The following is a 24,074-nucleotide window of genomic DNA, read 5'->3' as shown; positions in this document are numbered from 1 at the left end:
GTTCAAAGGTATAAAATTTATCTAAAATCGATAGGCACAAAGTTCAATCTAAGATTTCGATGTTTCCGCGCCTTATTTCTCTGAGTATCCAAAATCCCAGCTCGAGAAGAGGAAAGAGACCGTAATTTATGTGAGTGAATAAATTTCGAGTAAATTTTCACATAACAGTTTCAACAACAACGAGAAGCAACATTCGGCGATGAAACATAAACACGTCAAGGTTTACGGCGATTTTATATTTATTTTCGTTCTCCTTTTTGTCAATTTTTTCGCGTCCTTAGATTTCGAAAATTGACTAATATTTTTTTTTTTTTTTTTTTTTTTCTCAAATTAATAATGGTTTTAAATTTTTAAGAATGAATTTTTGAATCGATCACTTTTAGAAAAATTCCCTGAGAATATCAGGATAATCCAGGATTAAAAGAATTCCCTGAAATTTTCAAGACTTCCAAGTTTTTCAAGGAGATAGACAACCTGAAAAAATATTCTTATCTGATAACATAAGCCGCTGATTAAAATGTTTATAATAATAATTGTCATCGTTGCGCCTGAAGCTTCAATCGAAAGATTATAATCGGTTTATTAAATTGTCTCGACGATACGATCTAGTATAAATCAATTCGTCTGAGAACCGGCTGCTTAAGATAATAAACAATTTAATTACGATTTTAGTCTGAAGCCAGATGTTCTCAGTTTTTTTTCCTTTTTCTTTTTTTTTTTTTTTGTCTTTCTTACCGCAAAGAAAAATTGCATTGAAAAAGAAAAATGTTCGTCAAAGTTTGAAGCATAAATTCACATAATGGATATTTGCTAAAAAATTAAGCCCAGGATAAAAACCTGCAGGATTTAATCTAAAGTGCATGGCAGGGTGAGAATTTGACTCAGGATAAAAATGGCGGCAGATTTTTTTTTTAATGAATGTGAATATAAATTGTAACGCATACGCGTGACTCCAGAAAAAAAAGTTCGTTCCAATAATAATTTATGAAGAGATCAGTTATATTTATGCGTTTATTTTATTATTTATTTATTTGTTTTTTTTTTAAGCGAGTATATACGACTATAAATCAGCCGAAAAAGGGCGAATTTTGAGAATTTATAACTCGATAAAAATCAATTATTCAATTTAGCTTGTATTTATTTCATTCCAAAGTATGTAAATCAAGCTTTACTACGCATTATCGCATTTTTCATTTGAATCAGTAATTATAAATCATTGTTATTGACAATAACGTTAACAATTTTTTTCTCATATCTGAGTAAAGGGTTAAATCGATTTACTTCGAATTTTTCGACAGCTCATTAACTTTTCCACTATCTGAAATGTTTCTATTCATCGAAATGTAAACCGTTTTGAAGTTAACGTTCGTTTTTTCGTTCTAATCATACGGTTTTTCTCATTCAGCTAGCAAAAAAAAAAAAAGAAAAGAAAATATCAAGATAAAAAAGTGACATCGTGGGTAAAAAATATAAAGAGATATCGTTGGTACCGCAAAAGCAAGTTATTGTTAATAAAAATACATCCAATTAATTGATTCTGTCTAAGAGAAAATAAAAAAGAAAATCCATTGAAACTCTATCGAAATACTTTTTAACAAGAAAAACAAACCTCAATCGAATTGAATAATTGAATATCGATGCATACGAAAACCCAAATATTAGCTCACTTTTTCAGCGGTCTATTCTTATTGCACCTATATATAAACTTTGCAAGTTAAAAGGTCAATAAAATGCAATGATTTCTCTCGATAAATGTTCATTTCTAATGGCGTGAATAACTTGATAACCAAAGTACTGAAATATGTATTTCACAATTCGACGGTGTGAAAAAATTCTACGTATACAATAATACATCGCCAGCATTACGAGACTCTCAAACGTTTCACAGCAAATATAAACGATGTTCAATCGTGCGAAAAGCTAGTCTTTCAACGTTTTTGTTGTTTTTTTTTCCATTATTTTTCATTTATTATACTTCGTTATTATTTTTTTTTTTTTTTTTTTTTTTTTTTTATATATTACTTTTTGCAAAAACTTGCAGTAGAGAAGTCCATGCTTAATCTAGCGAAACCTGATGAAGTATCCTCCCAATGAGAATTAAACTTGCTGCATGAATTAATTATTAATGGGGTTACGAATACGAACTGACTCGCGGGATGCGTGAAGCTCTTTGTCCGCTGTGCAAGCTCACAGACAATGAGATAGATTACATCCGAATGAACGCTTTTTATCGCATAGAAAGAAAAGAAGAGAAGAGACAGAAAAAAAAAGTACAAACGAATAATATATGTGAAATGAAAATATTCGAGTTTGAATTTCGGGAAAGTTCATTTCGTTTTCCATTGACCTACGAAAATCATATCTATTAATCGGGACGAAGTAAATGCGCGTAAAACAATCCTCTCGAATTCAAATATTGTCATTCGTGTACGTCAATTTTTAACTTGATAATTCACCGTGAAGAAGAAGGGTAGAAACCAAAAAATAAAAGAAAAAGAAAAAGAAAAGAAAGAAAAATACTCTCGTGGAATGGTAAATAGTCACGAGTGTGGCCTTACGCAATTGGAATATTGAACAAGATAAGTATATAAAAACATATATTGCCGTACAAAGATGATATATATTTTCAATTGAAACACAATGATAACATTAATACTGATTTCGTGTATTATACTTGCGGATAATATCTATATGTATACATATATAAGTATGCATACAAGTATATATGCATATATATACACATATGACGATAATTGAAACAGATTGTGTCGATCAAATGATTTCCTTATACAGCTTATTATGCGTGTGTATACGTATTTCAATGGATTACAGATTTAGTGCGACTTACTTGCATATTTTCAATCACTAATCTAAGATATTGTAATTTTATATACTATATATATATATATAAAGAGAAAAAAAGAGATTCGTCGAATTTACTTTGCCAAACGAGTAAACTGTTTAGTCGAAAAGAGTGTATTTTTCTCCGATACTTCGGAATTGAATAAAATAAATCGAGTTTCATTGAATAATGATGACAGTATTATCATATTTTTTTTTCCAATCACGTGATATCTTTTACGCGTTTTCCGCAGGCAAAGTACCCGTTTTTATGACGGTCGAGTGAGTCTGCGAATGCGCATGCGCGGAGTACAGGAGAGACCACGTGATCAAGTCTTAGGAGTCGAAACTGTCTTTTCTGTACCGCGCGCATGCGCTGTAGCGACCAAATCTGTCGTTACGTGACCCTAACCTCACTTTCGTGAGTCTTTTCTGCACCGCGCGCATGCGCTGTAGCGAGCAAATCTGATATTACGCGACTCTAACCTCACTTTCGTGAAACAAAGCGTAATGTGCCTTTGTTATACAAAGAATCGTGTGCAAAAAGGAGGAAACTTTCTTTTCGTCTCGCGTATTTGCAGTATTTGTCTTCGGCTCGCCTACGACTCGTATTGCAAACTTACGCTTGGTCCGAAAAGTTCGATTTTGCCTCCTTGTTAAACAATATATTATTTCACGGTAAAATAATACTCGTTTAGTACGTTTGACTGACTCGGATGAAAATCTTTTTTCTCTCTTTTTTGATAAGTATACAATCGGGTATTTATAATTTTTCTTTTCTTCTTCTTATATATATATATATGATGACGCATAGATTATACAGATTAAATTTTCTATATTACAGCCATACGCTCAAATATTTATTATACAGCTATATATATATATATATGTATGTATGTATGTATGTTATTATTATGCAGTTTAACTAGATGAAGTATTAAAAATGTGCAAGCAAATTGTACGACATTGTGTTATTTTATTATATCAAAAGGCCTAATCTCAATTTACATCTACTCAACTACTTTGCAATACCATATTGTTTAAATGTACAAAATATCTCAGCGTTTTTACAGACGCACACATGATAATGATAATTAATACATTAAATGATGAATTCGATCTATAACAAAATATTCAACTCTGAGGAAAGAGAAAATTTAACCAACGAGATATCGAAATACCGAATCCCTGCATACTTGACTTGTGTTACAGATTCGTCAGTCTTTGGGTCGAAACCCCTCTCGTCAATATAGAGATTCGATAATATCACGTTTTATACGATGATGTACGATCCTAATTAGAGAAAAACCGAGGATAATCAAGATGCGAATAAAAAATTCAAAATCACTAAAAATCTCTTGTTCAATTACAAGGAATTGAAAATCAATGATTGTCACTTTTTCCGATATTTCATCACAAAGGAAAACACATTTTAGAAATAATTTTTACTATAATATTGTAAAACCTAATCACCGATTGATATTTCTTTTCATTGCCAAGTAAAATTGAATAAAGAAAAAAAAAAATCCTGAATCTGAATCACAGCGACTATTCAGTCTGAAAATTTAAAAAAACAGTAGGAACGAAGAAAATTGTCTAGTATATAGTAAAGGTTAAAAAAATGTTGTCGAATTTAGTCTTCGGTTGGATAATATTATTCTGTTTAAATAATAAGTGAAAACTCTGCAATGTCTTAAGATTCGGTGAAAGTTTTCATTTCAAATTAACTATATATATTTTATTAAAGCACAAAATAGGTGAAGACAAAGTCAACGCTAATAACCACAAAAAAATTATAAGAAAATCGGGGGGAAAAGTTGAAATTGAAATTTTTCAAAATCTAATAATGAGAGATAATTGAAGTTTCGTTTTTCCTCTAGCCACTTTAAATTTATTTAGGCTCAAGTGTTTTTCAGCCGAATAAAAAGTCTGAATTGTTATACCAACTTCTAGACATTATCGTGCAAATAATGACCGCGAATAAAATTCTATGCAAAAAACTGATAAATTTTTATAAAATGACAGGAAGAAAAATACAGTAAAAATCTTCCGCGCAACGTTTTTCATTTCCATTATTGCCATATTAATTCACCAACAGGAACTGATTACTTCACCTGAATTCAACCATCCGTGAAATGACTGATCCATGTGTAATTCGGAATTTTGAAACGTGCTGATCTATAATGAAATGGAAATCATTTTTTTTCCCTTACTGTTGGTGGGATTTGCGTATTGTTTGAAAATTTTCACACCTTCATTTTCTTGAATATGCAAACATCATTTGCATATATAGTACATACATCGGGAATCAACTGCGTCAAATAAATTCCAAGTATAACGTGTGTGATTTTTTTTTTTTTTTTTTTTTATTTATTTTTTTTTTTATTCGTCCAAAAATCTTTCACAATTCTCAAAGTTCAAAATTCCACCTGAGACACGTAAAACGGAGAACGATTATAAATTTCGTGGGTGCAGAAAACAAAAAATGGACAGTTTTTAAAAAATTTTTTAACATTTATTCGAACATAATGGGATAAAAATTTATTTATTTATAAACATTTTTCATTTAAACAAAGAAAAGATGCAAAAATAAAAATTTCGAACACAAAAATTGATTGTAAAATTGTCTGTTCTTGTGAATTTCAGTAAAAAGTGAAAAAAAAAAAAAAAAAAAAACTTAAAGACACTTGAATGAATTTACACATTCAAGAAACTGGAGTTGTGTGGGTTTTTGAAATACAGATTGCATTTTTTTTTTTTTTCCTCACCGTTCAGCTGATCGACAAAAGCAAGACGAAGTGCAATTTACAGTTGTTTGTTTTCTTTTTTCTTTCACCAAACTTTACACTTGATAGTCGAACTAAGCTATTCTCATTGTGCATGAATTCGGACTTCGATTTGTTTGATTATTTGTTTATTTATTTCTCAATTTCAGTTATATATAATATCAATGACCGTTGGTACTTTGTTTTTTTTTTTTTTTTTTTTTTTTTTTGTATCATACATGCATACCGTAGGTGAGTGATATTTGATACACAATCATACGTTTAGTACAGTAAATACATAATTACATTAACAAAGAAGTACAGAGTTTGGAAAAAAAAAATTTAAAGAAAAAAAACTTTCGCCGGGGTTAAAAATTTACAATAATTATGTATACGAGGATGAATTTAATCCAGAGGAGAAAAGATGCTTGCTGATTTGATAAAATTAACATAAATTAACGGATCGTCGTTATTTTCGTTGGGAAAAAAAAAAAAGCAAAAAAAAAAAAAACTCTAAATTACAAATTTCCGGCACAGTTCAATTGATTTGCAAAATCAACTGTAACTCATTGATCGAGGCACAAAGAAGAAGATGAAAAAAACTTTCAACCGAGAGGTCAGCGTTAGGAAGAAAAAAAATACGATGTTTATTTTCTTATACATAATATATATATATATATATATATATATATATACACACATATGTATGTATGCATGCGCATATTTATGCGTGTATGTATATACATATATATCAAAAGGCAATACAAAAAATAAGCTTCAAATAGGAACATTGCTATTATCGCACATCATAGCACTACATAATAATACTTATGTAATAACGTAAATTTCACATGACGCGCGTACGTCTGATGAATAAAATAATAATAATAATAATAATAACAATAACAATAATAATGACGATAATGATTATGATGATAATAATGAAACTCGTAAGAATCTATTCAATTTTGATTAATTATTATGGCAAAATTGGACAAAATAAATATATAAACAAACAGAAAGAGGAAAAAAAAAAAAAACTATCTACTACGTAATATAAAAAGGATTGCACCGTGAGGCTTGATTATTCAGGCCTATATTATGCATGGTATATAGGATGCGTATTGAAATATAATATTACAAATCAAATTTAATAATATTATTTATACATGTACGTTGTATCTATGTACGTATGAATAATTGATGTATATATATATGTATATGTGTATTATATACATAGTTGTTGATATATATATATATATATATATATATATATATATATATATATGTAGAAGTGTAATTATAATATTTTTCACGGTTATATAAATCTATTATATATATATATGTTCGAGAATTGAATAAGGAAATACGGAGTCGAGGTCCATTAAAAGCAATATTAATCCTGACAAGTCAGCCTCGTTAATTATTATATATATATATATATAATAGGTATGCTGCAGGGTTATTATAGCTTCAAAACATCACAATTATTCACCACTGCACACAGTTATTACTTGTTAAAAAAGTGAAAACAAACATTTAGGATACAAGAAAAAAGAAAAAAAAAAAGAATACAGTACAACGCGAAAGGAACAAAAACTGATAGTTTACTTTATTTTACTTTACTGTACTTTACTTTACTTTACTTTACTTTACTTTACTTTACTTTACTTTACTTTACTTCACTTTCCATACCTAACCTAAATTTCATAGTATCTATCGAACAACGACATGTATTAAGCATTAATTCGTCTGATTGACCCCCGATGGAATCGACTTTTTCTTTCTTTCTTTCGTTTTTTCTTCTTTTTTTTTCCAACTCCAGGATCGTACAGTTTATTGCCTTTCTTTCAAATTTCCTGCAATTTACTTCTTATTTCATTACTTTGATATTACAACGTTTTTTTTTTTTTTTTTTTTTTTTACAGATATTGTTTGAAAATTTCCTCGACGTTTTACCGTCTCTCTGGATATCGTTGTTGCTTTTTTGTTTTTTGTTATGTGCTTTTTCTTTTTTTCGCAATCCATTCAAACATTTTTAAATAAATTTCACAATTCATCGCAAACTTTGAATAAGAAAAAGTTTCCCCATCAGGTTCGTGCTGAACGTGAACATGTTGCCAGTGTGTGTGTGTGTGTGTGTGCGTGTGTGTTCATTTGTTTAGAAGAAAATCAGACAGTGATCGGTAAATGTTTTAATACTTGCTATTTATTTCGACTATTTCTACGTATACGTACGAAATTTTTTTTATTTTCTTTTTTTTTTCTTTTTTTTTTTTTGCATTTTGCATTTTGGGTTGAAAGGAAGCAAAATCGTTGCGATAAGTACGTCCATAAAACTATAATACTTATTTATACTAGTTCAAAAGCTTATACATAATTCAAATATAAGAACAAGTCGGTGATTTAAATCTGAAAAACAATTAACTGCGATTAAGATGTGTCAAACTTTTTATCTGTAATTCGGTTTAATAATTGTTTCATTACCTCAATTATCCATCAATCCCCCCCCCCCCCCCCCCCGATTTTCCCAAATTTATTCTAAATCATAGCGTAAGTACTCAAAATGTCAGATTTTTCAACCCTCCCATAATGCAAAATAATTATTTCATCCACAATTGCGTACGTAATAGGAGATAATAATTAATAATCTATCCCAGAAACAGACGCATCTATACGTACTTCAATATGCACGTCAGTCACACTTAATCAATCTAGTGATTTCTCGTTACTTTTCATCAGTATTAATATTAATGTATGTATGAATGTATATATATATATATTATTATTATTATTATTATTGTTATTATCATTATCGTATTAATCATTAATTTTTCATTATTATTATTGTGGTTTGCAATTACAATCAAAGTTATTTTTATTATTATCATTATTATCATTATTATTATTATTATTATTATTATTATTATTATTATTATTATTATTATTATTATTATTATTATTATTATTATTATTATTATTAATAGTAGGAGTAAGAGTAGTAGTAGGAGTAGTAGTAGTAGTAGTATTAATGTCGTTATAATAATAATAATTCTTAATAGGAGTCGAAGATAGTGTTTTACAACTCGTCAAAATTCTATTGATGTAAGTGATGATATAATTTAAACTACGGTTAAATTACCTCGTTTATACTGAATTATATTTGAATAAATATTATGATTATTTATTTGTTTATTCATTTGATTTTATTATTCGTGTAATCGTGTATGTATTACGTCAAATAGCTGCTGAACTATCGATTCGAAAATAATAAAAGTTATCAAACGATGAGCATACGTTTTTGAAACTGCTAATAATTATTTACACAAATGCTGTACTTTTCTTTCTTTTTTTTTTCTTTTTTTTTTTTTTTTTGTTCGTTTTTTTCTCTTGGTTTTTTGTTTTTTTGCTTTTGTTTGTTTGTTTTCGAAATACTCGTTTCACTTGGAGCGTCATACAGATCCCAATCACTACGATCTATCTATAATAGATAGCTATACCGAATCCTTATACATGTGAATAAAATGAAAGTTTTTTTTTTTTTTTTTGAATAATCGAAAGTGTCGTTTCGAAAAAATAAATTTTTAACAATTAATTTTGATACAGAGTACCAGTAAGAGATCACTATATATCTTTTAATTTTTATTAATATTTACTTTTATTATTTATTTGTTCATTCATTCGTTCACTCATTCATTCATTCATTCATTCATTCATTAATTTTTATTTCCAAGTTCTATCTTATTTTTTTATATATTTTATTTTTTTTTTATTTTTTTTTTTTCCCCCTTATTTCGTATTATCTCATGATTTTTCTGTTCTTCTTCTTTCTTTTTTTAGCTTTCCATAACGAAAGTTCTTCTTGAAAGGACACGCACGAAATTTCTCAATTTTGATTGGCCGACAAGCGTGCTGGCAAGCCTGAAGCAAACCCTTCGCTGACGAGAGAAAAAATTCCCTAGATTCGACTGATCGACAATTGACAGTCAACCATAACCTCCCGTCCACCAAATGTGTGTTCCGAAACAAACTGCCAACGCTAGAAAATTCCCCAGGACAGAGGCAAAGCTACTCGCAAACTCGACAGCGCAAAAGAGATAAAAGAAGTTAATTTCGGAACGTAGCCTAAAAATCACCGGTTCAAGACGCTCCCGCGAGTCACTATAAATCGGTCATTCATCCGACAATTACAATTATGTTGGTAACACTTTTACGAACTTGTATACGCCTATAAACTGTATAGACGCGAGTTGCGATTTGCGATTTTCTATCATGTCCTTTCAAGATAAACCCTCTGTATATCGTCGTCAATAAAATCATCAAATATAATAAAAAGTTAATTAAAAATATCTATCTTTCTACTAAAATCGGATAGTACGAGAAGAAAAAAAAAAAAAAAATATATATTATTCATTCTCGCATTGGAACATGGAATAGCTGACATTATTTTTTTTTCTTCTTCTTCTTCTTCTTCTTCTTCAAATCACTTATTATACTTACAAGTTATATGTATATGTACCACCGACTTGAAAACGCTGTACCCCTATGAATATATATATATATATGTAATACCGTACAGATTTCTTTTTCTTAATTAGTCAATAAGGCCTACTAATAAAACTGATATATATATATACACACAGATATCTATATATATATATATATATATATATATATATATATATATATAGAATATCTTATACGCTTTGCCGAATCGTGTGGCATAATTCAGTCTCACAACTATACAATACAATACATGTAAACAGCGCATTTCTGATCATTGATCAATGAAAGAATACTTAAAAAATAAATACCTAATTAACAATAACGAATGACGTGATATTATGATACATATTTGTTCTTCGCTATAGTGTATATATATATATATGTATATATATATATATATGTATGTGATCATCGGATAAACGATAACTACTTTTTTTTGTCATTAGGAATTTGCTCAACACAATTTGTTCGTCGCATCAGAGTATCGACGAAACATGTTTTTTTTTTTATTTTTGTTGTTGATGTTGTTGTTGTTGTTTTTTTTATTATTAACGTTTATTCCTTTTATTTATTCATTATTATTATTACTGCTGATTGACTAGAGTACAAAATGAATTTTTCATGTTTTTTTTTTGTTTCAACCGTTTTTCTTTTCTTTTTTCCCTTCATTGCATTATCGATGAATATTGGTGATTTGAAATTAGTAAATCTTAACGCTTCTAGGCGTACAATGTACAGAAATAAAGAACTACATCAACTGCAGCGAGTTGATTGGGTGAATAAATTCTAAAGCGAATGCAAATCGATGAAAAATTTACATATATACATAAATATAAGACATAAATTTAGAGTGGTGATAGTAGTAATATATATGTATAATGCTGGTTTGTTAATTGAAATATAAATAAACGATACGAAATTGTTAGAAAGCACAACGTTTCAACATAGAAAACAATGAAACTTTATACAGACATTTTCTTATCTGAAATAGTCGAAGAATTCAAGTTTTGATTGTTAAGTTAAAATTCTTTTAATCTCTCACAGTCTCAGCCTTTCGCCTTATCGGTAGAATCAGTAGTAATGTCGTTATATTTTAAATCACGAATAAAATCAAGTCTGTGATCTGATTAAAGGATAAAATTTGACTAAATTCAATGATTTAAGATTATTGTACGTGGTTATAACAATTTTACGTATAAATTGCGTTAAAAAAAAAAAACGGTTTCTATTATGCGTTATGCAAATTCGTTTTGCGCAAGAAATTAATATTATTATTTCATTACTATAATTATTTGTTTTCCATTTCGTAGATATAAATATAGAAAGTGTCTTTCATTCCGATCGCAACGATAATTATTCTCTCGTTATCAGATTATATCAGATTTTTCTTACCCGTTGGGAAGAAAATCACTTCGATGGTAAAAAATGAATTTTCGTCAAATACCAGTAATGATTAAAATTTCAATACGATTTGAGAATAACGCCGTGTCTTGGAAATCAAGGCACAGACAATATGTATAAGAGTATATTGTATGTATGTGAATTCTGTAATGTAATACAACTAGGTAACCGGTTTATAATGCCCAGCGAAGACCAGCCTGTCTATATAATGAAGTCTATTATTTATTATAATCAAGTTCTGTAATGCACTTTTACTTTTAAGTAATTGCGGGCCTCGAGCGATGGGTGGAAAAAAAAACTTTGAAGATAAATGATCTATCCATAAGTTCCGATGAGAAATCAAAGATTACGACGTTAGAAGAAAATAATACTTAAGACACTTAAAAAGATTAAATTCAAAAAACGAGATACGAAATGTAAGTAAGTTTTTTATAAATCGACAGCATTGAACTTGTCGTAAAATAAGAAACTAAGAACTGTAGAAAAAAAATGCATAGATTTGACAAATGATTGAAATGAAATGACGTTATAAGCCAAAGCTCGAGACGTGGCCAATGTAACACTGCTTGGTAAATGTATAACAATATTTATAATATGATATGCAACATTTATAATCTAATCTTATTCGTTTACTAATAGTCAGTAATGCTGGGCATCCATGAGTAGATATTGTAACTGAAACTTGTTGTGTTTTTTTTTTTTTTTTTTTTTTTCCCCCTCAGTTTTGATAACAATTTAAAACTGATATCTGTTTCTTTTCTTTCAATGTTGTTACATAAGATAGAGAAAAGGAAAACGGAAAAAAAAAAGAAAGAAAGAAAAAGAACAAAGAAAAGAAAGAAAAAAAAACAAACAAACAAACAAACAAACAAACTCAAACGGAAACACAACGTCCCGTTGCTTACCAATGTAGTAACAGCTGATAATAAAAAACCTTTTCTTTCTATTGTATAATATCATTAATTAATTAATCTGTGTGGGCCGCAGTTGTTGCGACTTTTCACTGCTATTGTAAACTTGTTGTATGTAAATATATTATATATAATAATAATAATATATAGCTGCATCTGTTAAGTAATTTGATTGTATGTGAGGTAAAGAGCCTGTTTAATATTGGTTATCTTTTAATTTTCCTGTTATTTTAATTATTTTTATTTTTATTTTGTTTTTTGTTTTTGTTTTTTTTTTTTTTGTTCTTTTTCAAGATCGGTATCCCTTAAGGCATCGCCAAGCCCTAATAAATGAGCTAATAGGCACGTTCGCTAGAGTCAATTGCCCTAAGATAATACCTATATATGGAACTATTGTCATCTGTAAAATATAATTATAAAAGATCCTGAGTTGTACTGTGTGGTACTATGGCTATGGAACTGCATAAAATGGCTGAATGCCGCTTCTCTTCTGCTCGCTTTCCACGTTCGAAGAACATGCGTGACAAATATAAGTAAACGAATTGTTATCAAGAACTGGAACCGAATCGAGTTGTAACATTTTGACTGAATATTAACTATAAATTAATATTTTCTCTGTTTTCATCCGTTGCAAAAATGAAAGGAGATTTAAAACGAACACAAATGTTTGAAATAACTTGACTTCCGTCTTATCTGCAAATTTGATTATTAATTTAGAAAGTAATCCATTGTATTTACTTCTTTAATATTGAAAGTAATTTGTAACGCGACGAGCGTTTATCGTAGAAATTGTTCGTGTATTTCTTTCGATCGAATTACTTATTTCATTCGATCGATCGTTGTTCCGCGTCTAAGATTATGATAAGAACAAAAAAAAAAAAGAAGACTGTTTTGGTAACTTTTTAAAATAGAAGAACGCTTAGCATTGAGACAGAAGAAAGAAGCGGCACAAAGGCATCCTAATGCGTCGTTTAATTGAATTAGCTGCATTGTTGCAAATCACGGTATGTAGAATAACTGTTAATTAATAAGTATTATTTACTGTGTTGAGCTGCTGGATTGGCTGTATATTGTAATTGTATGCACGTGAAAAATAGTTTTTTATATCATGTTACGAGCTATATGTATTGCACATTGCGCGCTGTAACCATAATATAATAATATTAAAGTAAATATAATTCTCTGTAAGAATATAATATTGTTGTAAATATCTGTAGTTTGTATAACACTTTATAGTAGCATTAAATGAAATAACAATTATCCGGTTGCGGAAAATATCAGTACGAGGTGGGGTGGCTTATCCACCTACGGGATTTTAGTCGCTCTCTCCCTTATATTTGGGTATAATAGACGTAAGCGTTCCTTCTCAAATTTCAATAATCAAATCACATTGCTTTCGTGACTCACGTTATCTCTTGTTTATAAAGATTTCAGATAAAATTGATCGATTTGTAATCTGGATTTATGAATAAAACGACTAAAAAATTGTCAAAGACTAGTTGGCCAAGAAATTGAAAAGATATTTGATTTGAATGATGTCGAGAGAAAGAAAAATTTCAATTAAAAATAAACCACGTTTACGTCTATTTACCGTATGCTGAATACCGAATTCAGCCAATACACAGTCACATAATTTCTACCTATCTTGTCGTTCAGTTTGTTTTCTTCTTTTGTTTTTGTTTTTTTTTTTTCTTTCTAGTCAATATTATAGACGTTTCCTAACGAATCGTACGACGACTTAAAAAAGTATATAGTATAGGTAAGTATATATATATCAATATTGTTAATCAATTTCACAGTTTCTTTTCTTTTCGCTTCATCCATTTTCCTTCGGTTTAGTTGTAGTTTTTTTTTTTCTTTGTTGTTTTTTTTTTTCTTTTTACCTTTCCTTTTTCCGTTTCGTTTCTTTTTCATTTCATTTCATTTAATTTTCTTTTTTTTTCAGCTTTGTTTTTTTTTTTCTCTTTTTAACTATATCACAAAATTATACCGGGCAATAAGAATGGATGTAAAATAAATATAACTTGAAGATTAGTGATGCGTAGCATTGAATTGCTGTTGCATACCGGCAATAAAATGCTTTGAATCACCAATTTGAGCCACCTCCATCATGTACGAACCGTCGGCTACCTGTGCCTGATAAACTCCTCTCGCCTTGGCGTCAACGCCGCCAGGATTGCCACTGACGCCAGCGCTTGAGTTTACGTTTACGTTTACGTTTGCGTTTGCGTTTGCGTTTGCGTTTGCGTTTGCGTTTCCGCTGGTACTCATTCCGCAGCCTCCTCCCTCTCCGGGAGGAAGCCGAGGAGGCAAAGACGACGCGGTCAAACAAGGTTTTCCCTCCACCTGTCCCTGTCCCTGAACCTGAACCTGAACCTGAACCTGCCCCGTTCCCTGGCCTTGAGATTTAGCTTGATGCTGGTAGATTTCCTCTTGTCGTTGCCTGTCTGCCATGCTGAGCTCGTGGAAGCTGACCAAATGTCGTTTCAGGTAGAGCTTGGTCTTGAATGGCTTGTTACATAGAGGGCATGTGACACTCTGAGGGTTGTGGATGAGGCGCATGTGCTGGCGCAGGTTGGACAAGTTACTGTACATGCGGTTGCACACAGGACAGGGGCGCGGGTCCAACGAGTGCAGTTTACGCAGGTCAGCTGCAACACACACACAACTTGCTCTAACCGGTAGCAGCCCACAGCATAGCACGTTACCACAACATAGCACCACACCTCTTCTCTTTTACTCTTTTCTTTCTTTCTTTCTTTCTTTTTTTTTACTTTTACTTTTCTTTTCACACCATACGATATCAAAATACCACCCACCACAGGACAGCAACAACCAGCAAACAGCCCTATTAGCGCTACCCAATTAAGTATATTGTGTGGTGCCTGATATTATTATTGTTATTATTATTATTGTTATTATTATTATTATTATTATTGTCACTACATTTATAGCAATGATTTTGATTTTTTGTTTTCTGTTTAATCGTGGTAATGTGAAGTGAGTTACGGATATACGTTGTATGTTCAACGGAGGAGATAAAAAAGAAACAAAAAATGGGTTATCGTTTTGTTATCGACACGTTAGAGGTGAGAAGACTGGAGTCTCTAAAGTCATGTATGATCTAGTCGCACAACCGATATTTATGACTGGAAGGTGACGGTGAATAATGTATGCATGGCAAGTTGAAATAACTACGTTATTATTCAAAATCATTTCAATTTTTCTAATCTATAGACGTTTCGGGCAGAGAGTTCGAGTATGATAATCCGATTAGCAGAATTGTTATCTTTAACGTTGTTGCAGAGATTTTTGTAAATATTATAATTTTATCTTTTTCTTTTGTATCGAAACGAGAAGAATCCTGAACGACTCGTCTTACGATTCGACTCTTTATAATTGATCGTGTTTAACTTGAAAAGAAGAATAAATAGTGAAACGTTTAATTCTTCCTGTAGATTTTGAGAAATGATTTTACATTAACGGTTGTCAAAAAAGTTAAAGCAAAACTTTGAGAAAACGTATTCAAGCTTGTCTGATTTTTTTTTGTGAAACGCAATTTTATTTTATTTGACGTTAATGATAATATTTTAAAAAAATCACGGATATCGACATGTCAAAATAAATCGTGACGTCACGGCTACAAAGTAACTAAAACAAAATTCTTCTACCTTTCCACCGTCCAAGGTACTCAGAATTATCAAGTAAACAAAATATTCTGTACAATTACCGATTGAGTTGATATAATAATAATAATAATTTCAACAAATGTTCTTTCCTTGAAATGTAACAATATCGATTTTTTTATGGAAGACTCGAGTGAATTGATAGCAAATAAACGTAATTTACTGATAAACTGCTGCTTGAATATTTCTCGCAGAAAGTACCTATTTAGATTACCTACGTCGAAATAATATGCAAATATGAAAGAAATAAAATAATAATTTTCATCCTTTATAAACTGACCATAAAAATTTCATAAATGATGCTAATTGCAATGAAGTATTATATATTAGGGTGGTTGAAAAAACTTGGCTTTAAAAATTTACCTCTTTCGCGATTGTTTGATTAGAAAAAAAAAATACAAAAAAAAAAAAAAAAAAAAAAAAAAAACCTACGACGAGTCCTGATTAAGCTTTAGGGTATTACTATTATCGAACACAAAAGCATGATCGTAAGATGATAAACAGCATGAATTTGGACATTGAGTTTTGAGTACACTTAAGTACCATGTGGTTTTGCTTATGCTGATTTCTTTCTTTTTTTTTCTTTTTTTTTTTTCTTTTTTTCTTTTCTCAACTTGTCAAGCGAATAGCGTTAATCAGCGTTTTATGTACAGCATTGCGGTATATGAATTTTTACAAAAAGCATGACAACAAAGAGATGTGAAGTAAAATTAGAAGAATGTATGAGGAGGAGGAGAAAAAAAAAAAAAAAAAAAAAAACCCAACGAAAACAAAGATGTGATAAGAATAATAAAAAAAAAAAAACGAAAAAAACGAAAAAAAAAAAGAACGATTTAATATATATTATGTACAAAGCATCAGGGAGTGGGACGTAGATAATTTTTAGAAATATTTACACACAGGATATTACGGTTGTTAATAATAAATCATCTTGGGTTATATAAAAACTTTCATACAACACAGCCGACTAGCTGCAAACTGCACTCGGTGTGGACTTTGCCCGTTCTCCAGCCTCTTGAGTGTCAAATGTCTCCTACCGCCTACCAAGACCTACCGAGCTACACACGAGCTTACCATTTCAAACCGTCAAGACTCTTTTCTCCTTCCTTCTCTCTATTCACATTCGATACTTTGATGTAACGGCTAGGTTGTTGCTGTTTGTAATGGTGCTCGCACTACCGTATTATTTATTTGAAACTTCACTCACCCTGTTGCTCCTGGTTCAACTCAGTCCCGTGCGAAGGTCCTGCCATTCCTCCGTCCATTCCGCTTCCTGAAAAGTTAGCAGCAAATTGTTAAAATTAAACAGCTATGTTACTAATTCTAAGATTTTCGAAATCGTTGGACAATTCTCGTTTCGCTTACCTTGATATGAAGGTGGGTACGTAGGGAGGACTTCCATGCCTCCGTCCAAGCTGAGGAAACCGCCCGGCAATGCATTGATCTCAGGTTTTGTAGAACAATCGTCGTCGCTGCCATATTCTGGTAATTCTACTTTTGGCTGGAAAGAAAAAAAACTTGTTTCATAATCGAAGGGCAAAAGTATTACAAGCGAGGCTTTAGAAAGAGGTTGGTAATGTTAACGTAACGAAACTGTGGCCAAAAATTTACAATTTTTTAACTTTAGAATAATTTTAAAAGTGTTGAGTTCGCGAAATGTGAGCATTTTTGACTCTGTTATGATTTAATTTAATTTCAAACACACTTGACGTTGCGAAATAACGATTTCAACAAAAACGATCTTCATCTTATATTAAAGTATTTTTTTTCTGATTTGAAAAATCTGGTTAATAGGTCATCGTTCCGACAAAAAAGTTTGTAAAAAATTTCAAGAAACTGTTAATCTCAGCACAATAAACAAATGTAACAAATTTGTCACAACTTTTTTTCACAAACGAACGAGTAAATAAGCAAAAGATTTCTTCTATACTTGAATTCCAATATTTGGAGTTAGAATATGTCAAATCCTTATTAATATTCGATCTCCTTGGTAAATTTTAGTTGAATCAATAAAAACCCAATAATAATTAACCATCATTATACGTCGATTTTGCATTTCCTGATTTACTGGCAAAATTCGTTATTTCTCGATAAAACTATCTCATTTTTGAGAATAAAGTACTAATAATTATCCCTTCTACTATGAATATAATTTAGGTTTGAAAAAGTGTGAGATAAAACCATCCTTAGTGAGATAACACACCTCCACAATATCGAGATCTTTATAATCAAGCTGAACGTGAGGTTCGATCGGCGGACGAGAACGTTGCGTGGAAGTGGCGCCTGCCGGCACCGTAGGTATTGGACTAGAGTTTTGAGGTGAATCACTTCGTTTGCACAGCCTTTTCAACGGCGGAGGACTCGTTGCCGGTGGACTCTTGCTACGCTCATCATCCAAGCTCGGTGAGATCAGGCCACGGCCGTTCGACGCATGGATATTATTAGTCTTTGAGTGCTACGGATAAAATGATTGTTGAAATAAAACCACAGAATAAAGGACAAAAAAATGAATATTCATTTGTGGGTAAACCGATTTCAATTATTTAAAAGATTATTACAGATTCTTAACATTCTTGACAATTAAGCGAGACAAAAGTAAGGGATGAACTACCTTTTCGTTGTTGTGTCGATTACTCTGAGAGTCGGTGAGACCACGGATCTGAAGAGATTCGGCGGTGCGCAGAAAGGTGGGCAGTTCTGCTTGAGAGATATTTACCTCTCCTGCGTACATGAACTCCAGCAGCGACTGCAGATGTTCAAATTCGACATCCCTCATGAAGATTATCGGATGTTTACATGGATTTGTCTATAAAGAAAATAATTTCAAGTGGATGTTGTTCTTGCCACACGTCAATATTTGTCGTATGTATGTATGTACATAAAAATGAAAGAATAAAAAAATTTGTGCACACAATAATTCTCCTGAAGCCGAAACGTATTTCACTGTCTATGGTGTTTAATGTTTTGATTTTATTGTGCGAATGAAAATTCTTTTTGCTAAAAATATCGAGTAATTTCGGTAATTGTATTGAATTGAGAATTCAACGCATACCTTTGAAATTTAATAGAAAACCCACAAAGCTACAATCAATTCTTTATCGTGTTGATTTGAAGTCGAACGTTAAATGAAATTTAAGCAAATATTGTACATACAAGGAATAACGTTTGTTGCATTCTTCAAAATGAAGAATGACACGTGACGTTGGATGTCTATATATAAATTGCTGGGTTTTCCCCAAATTACGTAATTGCAGAATATTTCTGTAAAATTCCATACGTGTATGATCAAGAATAATACTGCGAGTTATATTTAAAGAATGGTTTTTACTTTCGCGTCTTCTACAGATTACAATATCTGTAATTTTTATCGAATTACGATTGAAAAAAAAAAAAAGTAGATTTCTTATTTACACAGACCAATTCTTGAAAATGAGCTGCTTCGAGAATATTGACCGTCGTTACAAAAGACTGATGAATAACAATGCCAAGGCGCTTAATGAGATTAGAATGATTAGAAAATGAAACGTATATTTTTCATATCGGGTAGCTACAATTTAGAAAGATTACAGAATTCTCTAAGGATTGCGGATGCATAAATTGATAATATCTCAAAATGTATACTCGTCTAACTATTTCAATCGGAGAAGTACCGATAATGTATATATCGTGGTTTGTCTGAAAGCCGGATGATGCCGATTTAGAAAGTGTCGTGTAAAAAGAAATTGAATAAAAAACTTGTCTAGGTGATACAAATCAGGTTACATACAAAATAATCTAAAATAATACTGGTTTCACTCAGATACAGGTATACAGGTACCTATATATATATATATAATATGTATAATAGAAAACAATGCAATGCATCGAATACAAGGTAATAATATAATACAATGATTCATTTGCATTACACCAGTTGCGTAAATATTTAATTTATACCGTATTAGAAATAAGAAGACGTTTGGTAAAATAATGGGTATAACGCCAATTACATGCATAGCGCAAGTGCTTGAAAATTCAAAGGAATTCCAACATGTCTTTAAGCATGACGGGTGAGACTTCGGCATCTGTTACGTAATTTATGGTTACTTTTGAAAAAAAACTTTTACGCATATGAAGAAAAATTGAACATCGATTAATTGCAGCGTAAATTTGCAATCGTAAATAATTTAACGATTGTAAATAAATTGAAAATACAATATTATCTGTCGATAGATGGTTTAAAATTAGTATAAAAATTGGAAAAACTGTAATGCGATCGTCGTTTATCTTTCAACGATACTTTTCAGTCGTAATTTATAATTCTTTTGGCAAATGAAATTCGTTGCGATAATCCAGCACGACGATTTTACGTCACATGGTATCGAATACAATGAAAATGAGTCCCACGAGTGATTTCGAAGCGTTACTGCTCGCATCTGACCATATTGTTTGTTACATAACAGAAGGTAATGTCGGCGTCATCAAATAATATCACTAAAAGAAAAGCAAAAAAATAAAGAAAAAAAAAATGGAAAGCGACAATACTAATCGAACCGTTCTGAAAAAAATCTGGATGTTTGCGAATAAAAATTACTATCCAAAAACCAAACGCCGTAAACTTAGGTCATCGTTGAAAACGAAACTAAGCAATTATGACGTATAGAAGTTTCTTCGCTGAAATATCAAAGTCTCACGATCTACTCGACGAATTCTGAATACCGAACAAATGAAAAGAGAATTAGCCACAGGCTGACGTCCCGTTAGATACGCGAGACTGCGTTCGAGTCCGTCGTCGAAGAGTAATATGCCTGTGTAAAAAATAATTACAGACAACGTTATCCAGACCATAAGGACGATTCGAAGTTAGAACGAATTCCTGTAACCAATGACGATTAGGCGAACGAATCGACGTCGACATTTTGAAAGGCGTTTCTTTCGATGCGTATCTCGCAAGGTGTATCTTTGGAGATTTGTCAGAGAATGGTTGGCCATGAAATTGATGGGATAAATTTGTACGGCAAAAAAGAACTGGAAATGGAAAAAAATAAGGATAATGGAATTGATGAAAATTGTTAAGCAGACTCGTGACGGGGTCGAAGGGTAAAGCCGAACGATCCATGGCGTGCGTGCAATGCAAAGATCGGCTTTTTATCGTCCCGAGAAAATGAGTGGAAATGTGGAAGGTGAGGTTGAAGAAGGTGAAGGCATGATCTAACCTTGAACAGCTCCTTGAAGTAAGGACTGCAGGCGGAGAGTACGACTTTGTGGGCCTGAAGACGTCTGCCGTCGCAGGCGAAGGTAACGTCGACGAAATCCTCGTCATCGCGAAGGGCCTCGAACTGGCTGGTGATATTTGCCTGAAAGTTGTTCCACCTTAAGCAGAACTGCTGCTGGCTATCCGTCATTCTCTTCGATCGACGACTCCCTTATACACCTATGATCACATATGGGAAAGCCTAAAGTACCGTATAATAAACTAAACTTATTTCTCTCATTACTGTAAAAATGTAAAATGTAAAAAGTGAATCGATGACTGAAGAGGAAACGTACGATATAAATAATGACAATCGATATTCAGTCCGGGCAACTTGACGGCGGAAAAATTCTCCATCTTAAGAATTTAGAAATTTTTATCAAAAGTGTAATAAAAGTGAGATAATCCTTCACGGATCGAGTTAAACTAGACAAAATCCGACCGATTTATCGATCGGAAATCAAGTCTAATTGTCAAAAAATACGTATCGATGGTTACTTTCGAACGTAGCAGACGACGCCGTGAGTTTCGCGGCTGGTCTAGTATCACGTACTTCCGGCATATGGCGCTGATCTGTACGGCGTGTACGCAGCGCAGCGGAGCAGCCGAGCGTCCTCGATATATCGGTGCTTTTTAACGTCTCGTCAAATGCACGTAGCACACAGAGAAACGTAGAGAATGAGCGACGATATTTTTTAACTGTTATAGAGAGAGAGAGAGAGCGAGAGAGAGCGGCGCAGGGGGGGAAGCGAGCGTAATAAAGTAAAAAAAAAAAAATATCACGCAGGGTGTACTTTAATTAAAGGTGGCCTAACCCCGTTTCCAAGATTCCAAGGTTCGGCGAAACAATTGAAAACCGCGGTGGTGTCGTCTACTCGAGTGGTTGTGAATCGTGTGTTATGAGGATAAAAATGGCAGTTTTGTGGGGTGCATGAGTGCCAGCAGTGCCAGTGTCAACAAATATAAATTTAACCGAGGATGCAACCCGGCTCTGAATTATCGGTGAGTCAATCGTCGTCTCTCGATTTTCATTTCTTCATATCCCAAGGCGTTAGAAATCCGGACATAATCAATGACGCGCGGACGACGATCTTCGAAAGAATAAACGATCGAAAGTTAATCTACGACGGGAATAATTCGGAGGAGCGAGTTTAACCTAATTTCGTCGTCGCGGATCGTTCAGTCGACCTCGGGGAGCCTCCTTCTCGGGTTTGAGCGATCGATACTTACGCCGCTTCCAAGAAACGCGATCACCCGGGCACCAAGCGATACTCTCGACTTATTATCGCGTGTATTACAGACGACATGAGGAAAACATGCGGTCACTGCTTTTCCTTCTGCACCTTCTCCTCCTCCTCCTCCTCCTCCTCTCCTGTGTGTGACAGTTCCTTCCCCGCGTCTCCTTGCGTTTCAACGACACGCGGTTTCGATTCGTGTAATCAACAGCTGATCTAATCGCCTCACGGCTACGGTTCGTTACGTTACGTTACGTTACGTTACGTGTCTCGATCGTCATTTCTTCTTCTTAATTATGGGTTCGAAAATCTGCATCAATTTACGCGGTCGGTTGAAATCGAAATCTGCTGCATCTACGTTCGATTGTTTTTCAACGTGCTTCGAGCAGCCCCAGCGTGCCTTGCGGCGATCTTTCGACCAATCGGAATCGTCGTAGGATAAAAAAAGACGATCGTTTGTTAGCTGGCTCGATTTATAAGTGCGATTGAAAAGTCCGTTTACGCATTTATTCCTTGCAAGTTTACTCGGAGCACGCTAGTAGTGTCCCGGCACTAATCGTCTTCGTGACGTCATACCCGCTTGATAATCACAGTTACGATTTACGTCATGCATACGATTATTCGCACGGGCCTTAGAGTCCCGTCTGGAGTCAATAAAACCGGTTCGGGCCCCTTTAGTTGCCTGGTAAATCACTCTGAGTCACTTTTCAGAAACAATAATAAAACTGTCACTGACTTTTCGTCATTCTGATTTAGGTTATTTACAATACGTGCTGTATGAATGTCTTTTTTTTCACATTTTCAATTTTCTTTTCATTATTTTTTGTTTACGAAGCTGAAAAAGGTTTCATGAAAGTGACGGCTGATCAATTTTTTTTTTTTTTTTTTTTTTTTTTTACAACGCCGAGAACATGCTTATAGTTTTTATTGTTGTTCCGTTATCGTCGCTTTGGGATAAAAACTGATTTTCAAATTTCATTATTTCTCCCTATAGCAAATATTAGGATTATATGTGAATCGGGAAAGGAGGACAAATCGCCTTTCTTTTCTTACGGAAGCGTAGAAAATTTGAAAAGTTTACGTGAATGTTGGAAGAAGGTCGATCGATATTAAAGTTTTACAAGCTTGTCAAGTCTTGCCGGTCAACATCATCGTTATTTAAATAAAACTTTTCTGAATCCAATATATATCTGTTATGTTGAAAATAGTTTTTTTATAGACTTCGACAAGCAGAGATAGAAAAATAAAAAAAAATTTAAGAATCTCGACATTCTATTTCAGTTCATTTTTTGTTTCTTTTTTCATTGAATATGAGTAAACTGTAAGCGAGTAAATGATGTTATATATATTCTATTTCATGGGAACATTTTTCCTTCCTCTACCCAAGATTCATAGAAAAACAGTAAATTTATATTATTTCTATGTTTTTTGATTATAATTTTTCCAGGAAACACTCATAGGCGAGTGTTTTATTACAATTTTCCTATTTTTTTTAT

General features: G+C 32.2%; 1 protein-coding gene across 3 annotated transcripts in view; it reads right to left on the bottom strand.

Annotated features, from left to right (window-relative positions):
* The window catches only part of LOC124410141 (protein bric-a-brac 2-like), a 109,689-nt gene extending 88,058 nt beyond the window's left edge, over positions 1–21,631 (bottom strand). For 2 of the 3 annotated variants that reach the window (XM_046888287.1, XM_046888288.1), the window contains exons 1-5: positions 21,306–21,631; positions 18,722–18,916; positions 18,314–18,565; positions 17,476–17,611; positions 17,318–17,383 (exon numbers count right to left, since the gene is read on the bottom strand). In XM_046888287.1, coding sequence (XP_046744243.1) covers positions 17,318–17,383; positions 17,476–17,611; positions 18,314–18,565; positions 18,722–18,916; positions 21,306–21,494 — 838 coding nt within the window. In that variant the 5' untranslated portion in view covers positions 21,495–21,631. Of the gene's footprint in view, positions 1–14,122; positions 14,628–14,663; positions 15,076–17,317; positions 17,384–17,475; positions 17,612–18,313; positions 18,566–18,721; positions 18,917–21,305 lie in introns of those variants that run through there. The other variant, XM_046888286.1, reaches the window with a different exon arrangement.
* Positions 21,632–24,074: the final 2,443 nt, after the last annotated feature.

Source organism: Diprion similis, chromosome 9 (genome assembly GCF_021155765.1).
Source record: "Diprion similis isolate iyDipSimi1 chromosome 9, iyDipSimi1.1, whole genome shotgun sequence".
In the NCBI taxonomy this organism is placed as follows: Eukaryota; Metazoa; Arthropoda; class Insecta; order Hymenoptera; family Diprionidae; genus Diprion; species Diprion similis.
This window is presented reverse-complemented; position numbering and strand designations above follow the sequence as displayed.